This window comes from Octopus bimaculoides, chromosome 7 (assembly GCF_046866305.1).
Source record: "Octopus bimaculoides isolate indiv1 chromosome 7, ASM4686630v1, whole genome shotgun sequence".
NCBI classification, from domain to species: Eukaryota; Metazoa; Mollusca; class Cephalopoda; order Octopoda; family Octopodidae; genus Octopus; species Octopus bimaculoides.
In genome coordinates, this window is record NC_142934.1 from 29,845,669 (window position 1) to 29,865,338 (window position 19,670).

A 19,670-nucleotide genomic window follows, 5' to 3' on the forward strand; every position below is an offset into this window, starting at 1 on the left:
CCAGCCCATTTAAGAGTACCCTTCAATTATTGGACAATAAACTATGCTTGCAAAGACCTGTTGAGGAATATGAAATCACTGTCGTGGCTGATGACAGTACAGCCTGATTGGCATCCATGCCAGTGGAACAATAAAAGCACCGTTCGAGTGTGATCATTGCCAGGGCCACTGACAGGCTCCCATGCCGGTGGCATGTAAAAAAAAAAAAAAACACCATTTGAGCGTGGTCATTGCCATTGCCGCCGGACTGTCTCCTGTGCAGGTGGCATGTAAAAAGCACCATTTGAGCATGGCCGATGCCAGTACTGCCTGACTGGCCCTTGTGCTGGTGGCATGTAAAAAGCACCCACTACACTCTCGGTGTAGTTGGCATTAGGAAAAGCATCCAGCTGTAGAAACTTTGCCAGATCAGACTGGAGACTGGTGCAGCCTTCTGGCTGGCCAGCCCTCAGTCAAACTGTCCAACCCATGCTAGCATGGAAAGTAGACATTAAACGATGATGATGATGATGATACTTTCATAAAGATTGACCTGCAAAGAAGAATTGAGGTCAATACTGAAAATGCTGAGTGTTATAGACATGTTTGCATGGCATTAAGATATGGAAATATGCCAAGTCCATTGCATACCACATGGAGAAGAGATGTAAACCTGTCTAACCCATGCTAGTATGGAAAACAAACTTAATGACGTGGATGATTATGATAAAGAATCATGTCCAATAACCACACCACATCAGTTCTTAATTCCAATTATTATTTTATTTCTTTAATAAGCAATTAGTCAGTTTTAACTATGAGCATTGAAACATCTCATTTTCCTCTCTTATAAATATCTAATACTTTACAGTCTGCCTAAGTCAGTGATTATCATTTTCATTTATGAAACCTATTTGCTTTCATCTATTTTTCACAAGGAACAATTATCTCAAGAGTGGAATGAAGACCTTGATCAAATGGAATCTTTTGTGTTAGAAGGAAAGAAATTTGTCCGTCTACCTGAAGAAGAATTTGGTACATTTTTCTTTTTATATCTTTCGTCATTTCTTACTCTCTACGTAAAGAAATCCATCAGATAAAATATTCTAGCACAAATAGAATATAGAAATATACAGAAATCCATAATCTTTTAAATAACTCCTCTTCCATCACCTTACGTCTTATGCTTTCCTCATGCACCACCTTTGCCTCACCTCTCTTACACTCTTTGTAACCTACCCAACCACATATTGTTTCTCTTTCTCTCATGTTCTCTCATCCTTCCTCTGTCTACTATCATTTTTACTATTCTGCTACTCTTCACCACCCCAGCCACTCCCACTCTACTTTAAGGTGAGTGGCCATAGGGCTCTTCTACAGTAAGAAATCCATTCTGTTCTTGACATTATTTTTTATATGTTAACTCCTCGTCTCCCAGCATAAAGCAGCCTCCCTCTCTACTGAGTCTCTAGTCAGTTGAAGAGAATCTATATCTTATAGCCAGCATGCTGACCTCACTAGTGCTGGTGCCACAAAGAACCTAGTACATGCTGTAAATGGGTTAGCATTAGTAAGAGATCCAGTTGCAGAAACCATGCAAAAGCAGACACTAGAGCACAATGCAGTTCTCCAACCCATCAGACCATCCAACCCATGCCAGCATGGAATATAGGCATTAAATGATGATGATTGTAGTGTGAAAACTCGTCTGTAACAAGTTGGACTGAAAACGTTTATATTTACATTCTCTCTTTGTTTTTGGCTAATAATACTTTTATTATTGTTTGTCAACTGTACCAATTGACAAGATCTGTGATAACTATTTACATGTTGGTTGTTGTTGACCAACCCCAGATTAGCCCCAATTGAACAAACTTATGATCAACAGTATTCCAGCTGCAACCATCCTGTCTTTCAGGCAGGTTGCTCTGAAGTGATGCAATGTATATGAAGAAAATCATGTTCTTTTAATAGCTCCTATCAGCCCCCAATGTCATAGGACTGCACTGCTCTTTGATTTTATAAGCATATCGACAGGTAGTAGAGATACTGAATTGAAAATAGTTGACCAAAGCTTTTGGAAAGATAAGGATAATCTTGTGGGCTTCTAAGTCAGCTGCTAGACATCAAAGCTTTAGTGTATCAATTCCCAGAGAAACAATACATTCAAGATATGGCAAGTAACTGACAGAAGATATTGATCTGGTTGTGTGTCTCTAGAGTTTCTAATAGATCAGTATTCTGAACAAGATAAGGGTTTCAGGCTGGAGATGAAAACTATAAGTGGAGAGATACCATAACTATATATAGCATTAAATAGATCACCAGTGAGTAGCTGACTAAGGTTTTACTGAGTAATGCTAAGACAACCTTCAGCCTGTTTGACAGTTTTAGAATTGTGGTTTATCCAATGCTGATCATTATTGACGATAATGCCCAGGCTACATTCACTAGCAGACACCAATCCTAAAGCACTGAAAAATAGAAAAACTAGGTGGTTGGACTTGAATCACAATTTCTGTCTCTGACTAAAGTGCAAAGGATTTATAGAAGTAAGAAATGAAAGCAGAGATTTGTTAAAAGCCCACTATTATTTTCTGGATTCATTTTGTTTGTAGGTCATTTTTACAGTGAAGACTGCTATGTTTTCTTGTGCCGCTACTGGATACCAGAGGAGTATTCAGAAGATGAGGAAGAAGGCAATGAAGAAAGTAAAGCTGAACTTTCAGAGGAAGACTTCAAATGCATTGTCTACTTTTGGCAGGGAAGAGATGCAAGTAACATGGGTTGGCTTACCTTTACTTTCAGGTTTGTGTTTATCATTGTCAACATTATTTATATTACATTTGAGTTACTAAGACTGAAATAATAGCAATAATAATAATAGTGATAGTGATAATAATAATGTATGCAGTGCTTGGGTACATAACTCATCAAAGAAAATTAAACGAGGGAGCAGAAAACAACCATGAGTTAAGTAATGACACAGCAATGAAAGCTAGAAGTATGTACACAGACTAAAGTATATACACAGTACAAAGACTAAAGTATATACACAGTATACAGACTAAAGTATATACACAGTACAAAGACTAAAGTATATACACAGTACACAGACTATATGAAAAAGACTGAAAAGTTAACAGTAAAAGAGCCATAAAAAAACAAAAGGGCATAAAGTGATCAAGAGTAGTGTTGGCAAATTTGGGGAAGCATGGAATTTTTGAAGGATGCAGTATCATAATTGTGCAGGTTGTCTATTCCATGCTTCAACAATTCTGAGCATGAAAAAGTGTTTCTGAAAGTCACAAGTGCTGTGCTGTTTTTTCTTAATTTTATAAGCATGTCCACTAATGGTGGAGGTATTGAATTCAAAAAGAGAAGCCAAAGTTGTTGCTGGAAAGATGGTGGATAATCTTGTGAGTTTCTACCAAGCCAGCTGCTAGGCATTGAAGTGTTAGTATATCAATGCACTGGGAAGCAATATGTTCAAGATATGTGACTGACAGTGGGTATGTTCAAGATATGATGTGACTGACAGTGTTGCACATCTCTGGACAGTATTCAATAGAGCAATATTCTGGATAAGATGGGACTTCCAAACTGGAGATGCAAAATGTAAATGTGGATGTACCATAGACATATATAGTGTTAAATAGATAGTTGCTGTATAACCGACAAAGTTCTTATTCAGTGATGTTAAAACAACCTCAGCCTTTTTGATTTTAGGAATGTGGTTCATTCAATGTAGATCTTTGTTGACCATAATGCCTAGGCTACATTTTCTAGCAGACTTCTTTGGTATCATGAAGGGAGTTGGTAAATTCCATGTTTTTCATCCCAAAATGTGTACTGCTGAACTTGTCTACTGCTGTTAATTCATTGCAGCATTGTGGTCTGGATCAGATTGCTGGAAAGATCTATAGTGTTTAGAATCTGTTCTTTTTATTGCAAGGTACAGCTTAATTTTGTCTGTATACTTTAACACAATAAAATGCTTCATATTGACATCTATTTCATTAATGTATACATCAAATAATGGTGGGGGGGGGGCAAGACTAGATCCCTGTAGAACACAGATGTCATTGCAAAAGGTGCAGAATTTTATTCTTTAGAGAGAAAGAGAGAGAGAGAGAGAGAGGGAGAGAAAGAACTTCATTAAATACTTCTATTTGCATCTTTCTTCTTCCCAGGATCAGCAGAATAAATATCAGTAAGCTGCAGAGATCAATTTTATTAAGTATTCCTGCCTCTCCTTTCAGAAATGTCTGTTTCTATGCAAAAAGAGATTCTAGTGTATTATATTGATTTTTGAAACTTCAACTATGGCTTGCCATTCCCCACTTCTCCCACCTTTTCTTTTCTTCTGCCACAAAATGCAACTGTCTATTAGATCTTTATGTCAACCAACAAGCTAAATTTAGATTGTTCCATTGTCACTTTTTAAATATATTTAATTTGTGAATATTTCTAATTTAATTTTATTTTCAGCTTACAGAAGAAATTTGAAAGTCTGTTTGGTGATAAACTTGAAGTTGTGCGTACACATCAACAACAAGAAAATCTGAAATTCCTCTCTCACTTTCATCGCAAGTTTGTAATTCATAGTGGCAAGCGAAAATTACCTGGTGCTCCAGCTGTCAAACGGGGTGTTGAGATGTTCCATTTACGTGCCAATGGCAGCCCCCTAGCTACTCGCTGCATACAGGTATAGTATTGAGCTGTTATTGTTTTAACAGCTTATTTTTAATATAAATCACATCAGTCACCATGCTTTAATCATATTGAAAACTTTAATGTTTCTTCATGACATAATGGCTGAATGGTTAAGATGCTCAACTGCAAACTATATAATTAATTCTGCTACAACTACTATTTTGTATCCCTTCTTAAACTATACAACTTTGCATGTTATTAATCATTTGCATTTTGTTGTGGTGGTTTTTATTTTTTTAGCTGGATGTCATTCTTACTGCTAATCAGTAAACTATGATGTAGTGGCCTTATATTACCTGTAGTCAGGCAAATTGAGACAGAGTAGTGTATTACATTTGAACTCCCAACCATATGGTCAATTGTCCAGCAGGTCAACGTTACACCAAGAATGATACAAGAATTGTTTTTTCAGATACAAAATGAGTGTTTGAATTATATTGTTAGTTTCATCACTTTTTTATTTAGTATCAGGAATAGTTATTCATTCATTCATATGTTGGTTTCATTTAGACATGTTTAAAGTTGTAAATAGTACATGTCATCTCAACCTTGAAAGGTCCTTGGAAAATAGTGTTTAGCTCTGGTTTCGTTGCACAAAGCAGACAAGAATACATTTCCCTCAAATGGTGGTAGTCTATTGCAGATATTATTTCGTATTTTTTCTGACTGTTATATGAACTAAGGCATGTAAATTAAGTGGGTTACCCTTTTGCACAACAAAACTTTATATATAAAGGTGTTGCTCTTACACCCAACAAATCTTCTTGTAGCATAAATGGTGTTACCCTGATACACAACAAAACTTCTAAGACTCCCAAGTATGATTTAGTAGTTATGCTTTGTCAGCTTGCCTATTTCATTGTCTAATAAATGTATAATAATTTGATATGTTTCCATATACCTAAGAGAAGGTTGTACTTACTTCTGAATTGTTGCATTAAACAGATGTAAAATGGCTTTTCCATTGGATTCAGTGCCTGTCTATTGCATATATTTTCAAAATAGTTTATACCTTATCCAACAGCTAGTTGAAATTGGCTACACAGAGCTGATCCTGTTTAGAGAGCCAATGAATTACTTGCAACAGATTTGAAATTATAACTTGCACATTGTTAACCTTCTGAATCCTCGTGACATAACTCAATATGTATCAAGAAAAAATGTGTAATACAACATGATCGTTTGTTGCAATTGTAATTCTTTCAGTATTAAAAATTAAAAGCATATCAAACTCCCTTAATTATTTACAAGCAATGAAAAAGGGGTTTTTTTTTTTTATTTCAAAGCTTTTTTCTATATTTTTTGTACAGATCAAGCCAGATGCCTCTCTACTAAATTCACATTTCTGGTAAGTTCTAAAAATGCTAATATAGATTGCACTTTACCTTACTTCTTGATAAACAAAATGGGGAAAAAAGCTGAATGATTGCTGAATTTATTTGTATCTAATATGCACTTTCTTTCCACATTTTTTTTTAAAGCCTAAGAAGTAAACATTAGCATTTTTTTTCATATCCCAAGTGTGTGGTCACATTTGGGACAGCCTGACCAGAAGTAAGTTATATTGATCATTTTAGATAACTTATGTATAACATAGTTTAAATCATTATAATTAGTCATAGGTCTTTGTTGTGTTATGAGCCTACAGGCAAATTAGGCTATAGTCCATCCTGGTTACCAATATATATAAGCAACCAAGAATACAATACTTCCCCTGAAGGGGATGCCACTTTGCCACAGGGTTGATCTCCAGTTATTGTTGGTATTTATTTACAACTGGGTGAACTGGAGTGATATGAGGTGTTTTGTTCAAGAAAACCAAACACCATTTTCTCTAGAAATTGAAACCATACACTTTACAATCATGCATCCAACACCCTAATCATTAAAAAGTTAAACCATGGGCACTAAAGGTGAAAGATTAAAGTGGTGCCTTGCTGTGCTCAAGAAGACCTGTCCTCCATAGCAGAAGTTTTAAAGCTACTCCCCTTGATGAAGAGGACTGGCTTCCAAAAGCTCTGTGCTGGTGCCATGTAAAAAACACTTGTGTCAGTGTCACGTAAAAGCACTCAAGCCTGTGCCACATTAAAAACACCCATTGGTCGGTGTTAGGAAGGGCATCCAGCCATAGAAATCATTCCAAAACAGACAATTGGAACGTGGTGCAGCTCTCCAACTTGTCAGCTCTGGTTGAACCTTCCAACCCTTGCCATCATGAAAAATGAATGTTAAAGTTGTCTTATTCTTTTCTACTCGAGGCAGAAGGCCTGAAATTTTTGGGGAGGGGTGCCAGTCGATTAGATCAACCACAGAACACAATTGGTGCTTAATTTATCGACCTCGAAAGGATGAAAGGTAAAGTCAGCCTCAGTGGAATTTGAACTCAGAACATAAAGACATGTGAAATAACGCTAAGCATTTCGCCCAACATGCTAATGTTTCTGCCAGCTCGCTGCCTTATGTTGTGTTATTGAATATAACAAAGAGCAAAGAAATTATAGTGATAGAATTCATTTCGGTATATTTTCTATGGCCAGATACCTTTTCTGTTGCTAACCCTCACTCGTTTCCAATCAGGGTGACATTTCCCCATGTTTTCATTGAAAATTGGAAACAAATGATATCACTTGTATGATGGTGACACTCCTTTACAACTTCTACATGATGTCAAGATGAAGAAGCACAAACGCACTTGTGCACACACATATGTATGTATATGAAGGGCTTCTTTCAGTTTTTCTCAACCAAATCCACTCACAGGGCTTCTGTCAAACTGGGGCTGTAGTTGACATTTGCCCAAGGTGCCACACTGGAACTAAACCCAAAACCATGTGGTTGGGAAGTAAGCTTCTCAACCACACACTCATGCCAGCACCTGTATACAGTATATTAAACATTTGTTTATACTTCATAAGTATATTCACATTAGAGAGTGTATGGATCACTGTCTTGTTAAATACAGGAAAGTTTTATTGAAATGAAATATTCAGAAAATAAAAGCAACATTGATAGCAATGAAACTACCTTTTATTAAGGTAAAAATTCATAGTTTCTCTCTATTAATGTCAATGTTGGTTTCTGTCCCATGAATTTACGTATAGCAAAAATGACTGAAGTGATTTAACTAGTCATGTCAGGCCTAAATATTCTGTTTTATGTTCAAATTGGCTACATCCAGCTTCTTGCACCTATCCTACAATGTCATTCTGAAAATAAACAATCACATCATTGAAATCTTAAGCTTCAAGATAATGCATAATTAGTTCAAAACAAATATGAATTAGTAAGCATTTTGGTTGATGGAGTTATCTGAACGGTCATGGGTTATTCTTTTTTTTTTTCTTTTTTTTTTTTGAGAATCGAATTTAAAACACTGCTTTTCAATTCATTAATGTTCTGATTTCAAAAAATTAAAATTGTTTTAATTTAATAAATTTTTAATTAAAAAAGTCCTTAGTCCTTTTTTTTTTTTTCTAAATTTATAATTAAAAAGGAGTAGAGAGTTTTTTTTGTTTTATTTTTCAGTCAATGCTTGTACAATAAAAACTTGGCAGGAAAAATGGATGTAATGATATTGATATTTTGTTCATTTAAACATATCTCTCTGTTAGTGTAGGTATGTGGCTTAATGAATAGGGTAACAATTGTAAGGTCATGAATTCATTTCCTGGCGACGTGTCCTTGAGCATGACACTTTATTTCACATTGTTCCAGTCCACTCAGCTGGCAAAAATGAGTAGTACCTGTATTTCAAAGGGCCAGCCTTGTCACACTCTGTGTCATACTGAATCTCCCTGAGAACTATGTTAAGGGTACACATGTCTGTGTAGTGCTCAACTACTTGCACATTAATTTCATGACCAGATTGTTCCATTGATCAGATCAACTGGAACCCTTGTTGTTTTAACCAACAGAGTACCAGTTCTGTTAGTGCAAATATACTTTATTCTCCTTAATTTTAATGCCTATGAAATGCTTGTAGCAGTGAACATAATTACTCCATATGTTTATACAACACTTCTGGCTATAAATCTAGTTTTCAGTGGGTGCAGTGAGAATAGAAACATAAAGGAAATCATGAAAACAATTATTACAATGATGGTGGATTGGAAAAAAAAATGTAATTCAAAAAATTGAAAATATTTCACAATTTAGAAATATTTTGTTTCTTTCTCTTCAGTTACATACTAAAAGTACCATTTGCCAGTGAAGATTTACAAGGGATTGTGTATGTTTGGATTGGGACTAAAGCTGATCATGAAGAAGCAAGATTAGCTGAACAAAATGCTTACAATATGTTCAAAGTAAGTGCATCTGGGTGATTTTTGCTTGTTTTTACTTTTTGTTTTTTGTTATTTGCCTTTTTTTTTTCCATTATATGAATCCATATTCTTTGTATTATCTTCAATTGCTGCAATATCTATCTCTGCTCATCTTAATTAGTGACTGTTTACTTGCACCACCACAGTCCATGCAAGTCACCCATGTGTCTGTTTATTTTATTTTAGTTTGCACATGGCTTAGTGCTTAAGGTATTCAGCTTGCGAGTTCAATTCCTAACGGCGTCTTGTGTCCTTGAGCAAAACACTTTATTTCTTGGTGCTCCAGTCCACTCAGCTGGCAAAAATGAGTAGTACCTGTATTTCAAGGGGGCCAGCTTTGTCACACTGTGTCATGCTGAATCTCTCTGAGAAGTATGTGAAGGAGTACGCATGTCTGTGGAGTGCTCGGCCACTTGCATGTTAATCTCACGAGCAAGCTGTTCTGTTGATCAGATCAACTGGAACTCACATTGTCATAAGTGACGGAGTGCCAGTTAGTTTGCTTTTGCATTTCTTTTTCTGTGCCTGCATTGGTTAGATGAATATATTATTATGGCATTGTTTTACAGTCAGATGCTCCTCTTGTTATTAATCCTGACCTGCTTGTCAAGTAAGGGATTTACTATCACATCTATGAAGGTGCAAAGTGAGCAGATAGTTTGTAGACTGAAGTGACAACACTGCCACCTTGTAGCGACTTTTGTAAAGCACAAATGTAAACGCACACAACAACCTTTTTTTCAGTTTCTGTCTATGAAATTCATTTACAAGGCTTTGTTTTGCTTTGGGACATAGTAGAAGACATTTGTCGCCTAGTCCCAGATGCAGTTCCACTGTGTAACACCTTGAGCAAGTGTCTTCTGCTATAGCCCTATGATTACCAAAGCTTTATGAGTAGATTTGGTAGACAAATTGAAAAAAGCTCATTCTATGTGAGTGTGTGTGTGTGTGTCTGTATTTGTACTTCTCCAGAAATATGCTAAGCTACAATTGAGAGTATTGTCAATTCTTCTGTAAGCAAATCATCCACTAGCTTTGTGACTTCCAAAACATAAAGTAAGAGTTCTCTTGTAAAACAGGTAAGGGTTAGCAACAGATAATGCATTAAACAGTGCCTTGATAATATATTCTTATAGCATGGAACAATGAACATTAACAACAAACATCAAGTTTCATCTAATAGTTTGCCAGCCTGTGTGATACAATATCGCTTGATGAGTTTGTGAAATGTTGTACAGTAAGTAATTGAGGTTTCGTTACAGAAAAAGTGAAGAAACCAACATTAGCCATGTTATTTACCACCTCAACTCTAAAACCATTTTACCTATGCCAAATCATTGAAAGTCAGAATTTTATGACTTACATGATATTTCACCTTAAATATCAGATGGAAATTGTCATCAGATTTTACAACTGAAATGCATCAGATTCTAGAGATAAGGGAATTGTATACAACGCCAATCTATACACCACTGAAAAATCTATTTTGCACAATCTATACTTGGTGTTGTAAGGATTCACAGTACAAACTGCAAGTGATTTTCCTCAGGCTTATACTTATCTTGTTAATTAACTTGAAGAATTTACAGTACAAAACTTAAGGTGTATTTTCACTAGCTCTCTTTTATGGCTGTGATAACATTGGTGAATATCTTTGAGGGAGGAGATTGTTCTTCAATGACTTTGTTTAATGTTATGTTGCAGGAAAACTTTACAATTCAAATGATTAATGAAGGAGAAGAGCCTGAAAACTTCTTCTGGGTTGGCATTGGAGGTCGCAAACCTTATGAAAGAGTTAGTATCTGAATATTTTTATTTTAATATTCTACTTTGAATCGGAAATGTTTTGTAATTGCTCTCTCTCTCTCTCTCTCTCTCTCTCTCTTTCTCTCTCTCTCTTTCTCTCTCTCTATCTCTCTCTCTCTCTCACACACAAGTAGTTTCATAAATTAGGTGATAAATTCTTATTTAACCTTACACTCCCCCTGCTTCAATTAATTTTGGAAATAATGAAGAACTTAGTAAAATAACTTCCATTATTAATCTGGTATTTATAACAAATTAACATAAGACTTTAGTGGAAAATTTTAAATTAGATCACTTTAAACATAACCCTTGTGTCACAGAATCAAGGGTAGTCTCAGTTTGTTGATTAACCAAAAGAGTTAACTGAGTCTATAACTTAAGTTCAGTAACTAAGTGCAACAATTTCAGTTGCTCTACTGAATACTACTCCACTTTGGAAATAAATGAATGTCACAATCCATTCCCTTACCCTGAAATCAGTAAGGCTGATTATATGCTGATCATAAAGTATTAATGACTCTAATTCACTTGTGTATAAAATATATAGATATGATGGAATGTAAATTCCAATTCTGGAAAACAGCCTTTCCATCCAGTACCAGCATTTACAATAATCATATATGACTCAATCTATTTACACAATGGAAAAGGAAAAGGCTAAGAGTTTACAACAACAAAAATTTATCTTGTCTTGATATCATCATCATCATCGTCGTTTAACGTCTGCTTTCCATGCTAGCATGGGTTGGACGATTTGACTGAGGACTGGTGAAACCGGATGGCAACACCAGGCTCCAATCTAATTTGGCAGAGTTTCTACAGCTGGATGCCCTTCCTAACGCCAACCACTCAGAGAGTGTAGTGGGTGCTTTTACGTGTCACCCGCACGAAAACGGCCACGCTCGAAATGGTGTCTTTTATGTGCCACCCGCACAAGCCAGTCCAGGGGCACTGGCAACGATCTTACTTGGCTTGCCAGGTCTTCTCACGCACAGCACATTTCCAAAGGTCTCGGTCAGTAGTCATCGCCTCGGTGAGGCCCAATGTACGAAGGTCTTGCCTCACCACCTCAGCCCAGGTCTTCCTGGGCCTACCTCTTCCACGGGTTCCCTCAACTGTTAGGGTGTGGCACTTTTTCACGCAGCTATCCTCATCCATTCTCACCACATGTCCATACCAGCGCAATCGTCTCTCTTGCACACCACAACTGATGCTTCTAATGTTCAGCTTTTCTCTCAAGATACTTACACTCTGACGGGTATTCACATTGACATTACACATCCAACGGAGCATACTGGCTTCATTCCTTGCGAGCTTACGTATGTCCTCAGCAGTTACAGCCCATGTTTCACTGCCATGTAGCATGGCTGTTCGTACACGTGTCATACAGTCTGCCTTTTACTCTGAGTGAGAGTCCCTTTGTCGCCAGCAGGGGTAAGAGCTCTCTAAACTTTGCCCAGGCTATTCTTATTCTAGCAGCTACACTTTCAGCACACCCACCCCCACTACTAACTTGGTCGCCCACATAGCGGAAGCTATCGACTACCTCTAGTTTTTCACCCTGGAATGAGATAGTAGTTGTTTCCTGTTTGTTTACAGTCTTTATTGCACCTGAACATCTGCCACAAACAAAAACTAACTTCCTAGTTAACCTGCCTTTGATGTTGCTGCACCTCTTATGTGTCCATAGCTTGCACCGGGTACATCTTATAGAGTTACTACCTACTCCTTTTCTACATACTGAGCAGGGCCATCTACCTGAAGGGGTTTGCTTCCTTCTAAAACTTCATGAAATGCTCTGTAATCATTGCAATAACACAGCAGGTGTGTGCTATACAGGCACTAAGCACAATTATAGGAGTGAAGTCAGATTAAGTTTGGCCTATCATCCAGTAACCCCATAGTGCTGTCCTTTGGAATGGATACCAAATGTTTGTTTATTAGTTTCTATATATTATCATATATTGTTTTCAAATTAAAAAAATTTTTTAACTAGCATAATCTGAAGGAGGCAAATTTCAGAGAACTTGGTCTCAGATTGAATTCCTCAGAGCTGTTGTACTTTCACATCCATTTTATCATTATCTATAAGTTCAGTTATTTTCATTAAATGTAGCTTGAAGTGAGATCTCTAGCAAAGTGATTTGCCCTTAATTATAAAGTCAGATTAAATCTTTTATAAAGTTAAATAAAACTATAAATCAAATACCATTTTCAGAGGTTTTCCAAAGATAGTCCCAGTCAGTTTCAATAGATAGCTGCAGTTTCCATGGATATTTTTAGTTTCTATGGGTAGTCCCAGTTGGTCTCTTTGGATAATCCCAGTTTCCAAGAATAGTTCATTTCCATGGATTGTTCCTGTTAATTCCTTGACATTTAGCTTATTTACATTTTGATTTTCAAAAAAAAAATCCTCTTTCAATATTTATCAAGCTTTTTATTAAGAATAAATTATTATTTTCAGTTTGTAGAGACTAAAGTTTTGGATTTTTTTCATTCCAGAGTGCAACTTTCATGCAGTATGCACGTCTTTTCCGCTGCTCAAATGACAAAGGCTATTTTACTGTATCAGAGAAGTGTGCCGACTTTTGTCAGGTAAAATGCAAATGAAACTTATAGTTATATCACAGAAACATATTCAAAGTTTTATATCATTTCTAACAAGTGATTTGTTAACTTGTAGCACTAACTAAAATCCTACTATGATAAATATACAATAGATTTGTATTCTACTCAGTTTGTAAAACATCATTCACCTACTTGATTTCATTTAACACCAGTAGATCATCATCGTTTTAATATCCACTATTCCTTGCTTATACATGAAATATGTTGGGGCAGATTATCTATTGCTAGATAGTCTTCTAGTTGCTAACATCCATTTATTTTCCAAACAAAGTAATATTTCCCCATGGTTAAAATAAGTACCTGGGTTGATTTGTTCAACAGAACCTTAAAGCTAGTGCCCCAGCATGGTCGCAGTCAAATGATTGATACAAGTAAAAGATAAAAGCTGTGTGTGTGTGTATAAATAGACAGAAACAATATATTTGTTTCTGTATGAGTTAAAAAGTCTCTTTTATATAATTTTAAGTTTTATTCAGCTGTAATCAGAAAAAAAATTTTAGGAAACAATTTATGACTTAATTATCTTAAATTGCAGGATGATTTGGCAGATGATGATGTCATGATCCTTGACAATGGAGAAAATGTATTCCTCTGGGTTGGTCGTAAAACCAGTGATGTTGAAATTAAGTTAGCCTTCAAGAGTGCACAGGTGACATATTATGACTTTCTTTCGTTTACAAATCCTAATTTTATTTTATTTTGTTTCAACTTTGTATTATACACAATTCATAGACAGCTTCACAATAAACTATACCTCACTGCATCATAAACAAACTGATAAAAACTATTTCCTTTGCTACAAACCTTAGATACACATATATGTATGTATATGTATACACATATATGTATGTATAAATACATATATATGTATGTATATATATATATATATATATATATATATATACACATATATGTATGTATATATTTACTTATATGTGTATATATATATACATATATGTATACATATTCATATATATATGTATATATATACATATATATGTTGCCATCCGGTTTCACCAGTCCTCAGTCAAATCGTCCAACCCATGCTAGCATGGAAAGCGGACGTTAAACGATGATGATGATGATGATGATGATATATGTATTTATATACATATGTATGTATACATGTATGTATTTGTATGTATACATGTATGTATTTATATGTATACATATATATATGTATACATAGATATGTATATGTATATATACACATATATGTTTGTATATATATATGTATACATGTATGTATATATATGTCTATATATACATGTGTGTGTGTGTGTGTATATATATATATATATATACACATATGTATGTGTATGTGTATATATATATATATATATATATATATATATATATATATATATATATACGTATATGTTTGTATATATATATATCATCATCATCATCATCATCGTCGTTTAACCTCCGCTTTCCATGCTACCATGGGTTGGACGATTTGACTGAGGACTGGTGAAACCAGATGGCTACACCAGGCTCCAATCTGATTTGGCAGAGTTCTACAGCTGATGCCTTTCCTAACGCCAACCACTCAGAGAGTGTAGTGGGTGCTTTTTACGTGCCACCGGCACAAAGACCAGTAAGGCGGTACTGGCAACGGCCACGCTCAAAATGGTGTATTTTATGTGCCACCCGCACAAGAGCCAGTCCAGGGGTACTGGCAACAATCTCGCTCGAAAGTCCTTACACATGCCGCGGGCACAATTGCCAGAAAGGCGACGCTGGGCACAGGTGCCATCACAATTTCGATTTCACTTTATATATATATATATATATATATATACACGTTTGTTTGTATATATATATATAGATATGTGTGTATATACATATATATATGTGTGTGTATATATATATATATATATATATATATATATATATATATATATATAGATATGTGTGTATATATATATATATATATAGAGAGAGAGAGAGATATGTGTGTATATACATATATACATGTGTGTGTATATATATATATATATATATATATATACATATGTATAAATATATGTATGTATGTATACATATCTGTATATATGTTCTTTATATATATATATATATATATAGGGTGCGTAAGGTATTTGAGGACATACCATTTTTGTGTCATTGCTGCATTTCTTGCTAACTCTGTATAATCTTTGTTTCTTAGAATAATAATGGCAAATCCTCAGCTTACTCAAGAAAGGAAGAGGCATGCTGTTATTGTGGTTATAAAGGCTGAGCATAGCGATTTAGAAATATCTTGATTTTTAAAAGTTGCCAGATCTTTCATCTTCAAAGTTTATAAGAAACTAGAAACTGAAGATAGAAATGTATCAGCAGTATCAATGCATAAAACGCATTCTAAATGTTCTGAAATCATCAGAACGCTTGAATTTATCCAGCAAGTTCAAGAGACCATTGATTACAATCCCTGAAAGTCGATGACATCTGTTCCAAAATATTTCCATTTCAGAAGGCACAGTCAGAAATGACATCCACGAAAACACCAGATATGTCTTATATAATGAGGAAAGGTCGGTTTGTAAGAGAAAGCAAAATAAAACCACTACATCAAATCAAAAAGGCTCTTAAACAAACTGAAAAATCCAGCAGAAGATTTGATTTGGTTTTTGTCAAATCAGATAAACTTCGACCAGTGTCAAAAAGTTAACAGTAGAAATTACAAATGGTTATGTGCAGACCCTTCTGAAGTTCCACGTGTTATGCATACAAAATTTCCTGCAACTGTCATGACTTTAGGGTTTGTCAGCAATGAAGGACATGTGATGCTGTCTTCATTCCACAAGGCCTTAGAGTTAACTCTGCCACCTACATTGAGGAGCTGGAAATAATTGTTAAGCCCTGGATAGACAGTGTATTTAATAGAAGGCTTTATGCATTTCACTAAGACTCTGCACTATCACAAATGGCTCTAGTAACACAGGAATGGATGGCTGAAAATTTTCATGATCACACAACTCCTAACATTTGGCCTCCTAATTCCCTAGATCTCAATCCATCGGACCATTACATGTGGAACATTGTTGAGAGAGAGGTCAATGAACACACCCAGAACACCAAAGATTCTTTGAAAGCTGCTATAGTCAGAGTAATGTCCAAAATGAACCAGGACCACTTGATTCGAGCATGTAGATGATTTAGATCTCATATAGAAGCAGTTGTTGAAGCTGAAGGTGGTTTTATTGAATAACATTATAGAAAAGGTTTATTTTTATCCTCATAGCATATTTTGATAAAGTTATTATATATGTTTTTATATAAACATAAATCTGTCCTCAAATATCTTACGCACCCTGTAGATAAAAATTGTATATTATTATTGTTCATCGCTACATTCTGACTTCAATTTTCATCAACGTCGGCTTTGCCGTTCATGGTCTATAAATTAAGTAGCAGTGAAACACTGGGTCAGTGTAATTAACTAGTTCCTTCCCCACAAATTTCAGGCCTTGTGCCTTTAGTAGAAAGGATTATTATTAAGGTGACAAGCTAGCAGAACTGTTAGCTCACAGGGCTAAAAGCTTAGCAGCATTTTGTCTGTCTTCACATTCTGCCATGGTTGATTTTGCCTTTTATCTTTTGGGGGCTGATGAAATAAGTACCAGTTGAGTACTGGGGTCAGTGTTATCAACTATCTCCTTCAACCAAATTTCAGGCCTTGTGCCTCTAGTAGAAAAGATTATTATTATTTAGAAGGGGGCAAGCTGGCAGAATCGTTAGTGTGCTGGGCAAAATGCTTAGCGGTATTTGAGTTCAAATTTCGCCATGGTTGAATTTGTTTTCATCCTTTCGGAGTCGATAAATTAAGTACCAGTTGCATACTGTGGTCGATCTAATCGTTAGGCCCTCACTCCCTAAAAATTTCAGGCTTTGTACCTGTAGTAGAAATGATTATTATTATTATTAAGGCAGCAAGCTTGCAGAATTGTTAGCATGCCGGACAAGATGGTTAGCAACTTTTTGTCTCTCTTTATATTCTGAGTTGAAATTCCACTGAAGTTAACTTTGTCTTTCATCCTTCCGGGATCAATAAAATAAGTACCATTGGGTTTGATGTAAATGACTTACTCCCTCCCTTGAAATTACTGGCCTTGTGCCGAATTTGAAACCATCATTATTATTATTATTTACATGAAATATATTTTCAACTTTTCCAGGTGTACATACAACACATGCGCAATAAGCAGCCTGACCACAAGCGTGTCCTGTTGTTTGCTCCCAAATATCGTGAAAACAAAAAGTTTACCAAGTGCTTCCATGGTTGGTCTAAATACAAAGAGGTTATGAGTTGAATTTTTTGCTGCTGTTTTACCAAGAACAAATATAATTGTACAGTTGACATATATATGTATTTATATATATACATACATATGTGATGTGAGTGTTCATAGTCTCTTGCAGTTTGGAGATCATTCTCAAATGAGATAAACTTTTATTAAATGTGCCAACTGCACATAGACTGAAAATGCTTATTAAAAAAAGTTGCATTGCATAATTTAGTAGCTTTGTTGAAACCCTTTATGTGTGTGTGTGTGTGTGTGTGTGTGCATATATACATACACAATATATATGTCTGTATATAGTGCGTGCATGTGTGTTTATAACAGTAATATCTAGGCTGGTGTCTGACAGTTGTTATTTCTGAGTGGTTGATGTGAAGATGGCGATACCAGACCAGTCATTGACCATACTGAGTATCTTGGCGATTGTCCTTGGGTTTGAAACTTTAGTAAAAACTGTGAATTGTTTGTTTGTTTGTTTAATTATTTGAATAGTGCTATTAATGATTATTATTGTGATAATTATGCTAATGGTGAAAGGAATATAAGCAATGATAATTTCTACTTAAATAAAAATATATTTGGAAAATTTAACAATGTCAAAACCGTGAATATGTATGCATACATGTATGCATGTATGCAGTCAAACTTGTTGCTTGAACAATCATTCGATTGGAGTAACAAAGGTGTTGTGTTGACGATTATGGTGATGGTGGTGGTGACAATTATGATGTCAGCTATTATACATGGCTGCATCTTCTCTCATATATTTATTGTGATAAATTGGCTGTTTGTAGCATGACTAATTAATTAATTACATTGAGTATGGCAGACAGGCATTAATTGTTTTCTTTAAAAAAAAAAAGTTAACATTAGAAGGAGCAGGTAAGGGCTCAGAGATTACTAATGTCCATATTGTATTGTGACCCTTACACTGCTTCCTTGCAAAACAACTCTACTTGCCTAAGGCTTAATGCCTAACTCTAAAAACTCACAATAGTTATACATAAAACATACATGTATAATACATTATGTATGTATATTTCTTTTCTGGAGATTAATGTGTATATGAGTGTGCACATATGTGTGTATAACTGAATGATTTTGTTGAAAACTTAGATTTATGTATACATTTGTTATACAGGATCGTGTTGATTATGTTTGAGAGAGATATGAGCTAAGCTAGCAACAACTGTTGGTAGCATTGATACTTAAATTTTATATGCCTACTGTGATTGCTTGATGTGGCCATAGTTCTATTGATTGGTGTCACAACATTAATACAACCAAAAGCAGCAAACTGCAGAATTAATGTGTAACTAAAAACACAGTTACTAATGCATGATACAATATTTCGTTTTAATATCCATTTCATTTTAATGTGGAATATTTCTTTTTAACTTATGCTCATTTCGGTTTTTTTTTTGGATTTTTTATGTTTCTAATGTTTTCTTTTTCCCTCCCCATTATTATTGTTATGCAATTTTATTTGAAATAATAAAACAAGATCTTACATTTTACTTCTTGTTGTTGTTTAACCATTTTGACATTCAACCTGCCCAAAACCACTTCTGGTTCTGTGATACAGACTTAACTTCCAGCTTTAAAGTGACCTAAGTTAAAACTTTACATCAAAATTTCATGCTAATTTACATTCCAAACTTCTTATGACTGTGTTATTTTACTAAATTCTTCAATATTTTCAAAATCAAATCAAGTCAATGGTAGTATATTTCAACAGAAATATAGTAAAAAAAAAGATAAGCAAGAGAAGAGCAGAAGGTTTATTAATTAGAATTAATTAGCTTCAATAAGAAGCTTGCTTTCCAAGTGATCTCAGGTTCAGTCCCAATGTATAGCACCTTGGGAAAGACATCTGCCTCAATAACTCTGTCCAACCTGTGCAAGCATGGAA

General features: G+C 35.1%; 1 protein-coding gene across 2 annotated transcripts in view; it reads left to right on the top strand.

Annotated features, from left to right (window-relative positions):
* The window catches only part of LOC106873839 (protein flightless-1 homolog), a 70,205-nt gene extending 50,930 nt beyond the window's left edge, over nucleotides 1-19,275 (top strand). For both annotated transcript variants that reach the window (XM_014921352.3, XM_014921353.3), the window contains 9 exons: nucleotides 918-1,014; nucleotides 2,598-2,787; nucleotides 4,471-4,687; nucleotides 6,006-6,043; nucleotides 8,876-8,999; nucleotides 10,722-10,811; nucleotides 13,326-13,418; nucleotides 13,987-14,100; nucleotides 17,633-19,275. In XM_014921352.3, the coding sequence (XP_014776838.1) occupies nucleotides 918-1,014; nucleotides 2,598-2,787; nucleotides 4,471-4,687; nucleotides 6,006-6,043; nucleotides 8,876-8,999; nucleotides 10,722-10,811; nucleotides 13,326-13,418; nucleotides 13,987-14,100; nucleotides 17,633-17,767 (1,098 nt within the window). In that variant the 3' untranslated portion in view covers nucleotides 17,768-19,275. The remainder of the gene's footprint in view (nucleotides 1-917; nucleotides 1,015-2,597; nucleotides 2,788-4,470; nucleotides 4,688-6,005; nucleotides 6,044-8,875; nucleotides 9,000-10,721; nucleotides 10,812-13,325; nucleotides 13,419-13,986; nucleotides 14,101-17,632) is intronic.
* The last annotated feature ends 395 nt before the right edge of the window (nucleotides 19,276-19,670 follow it).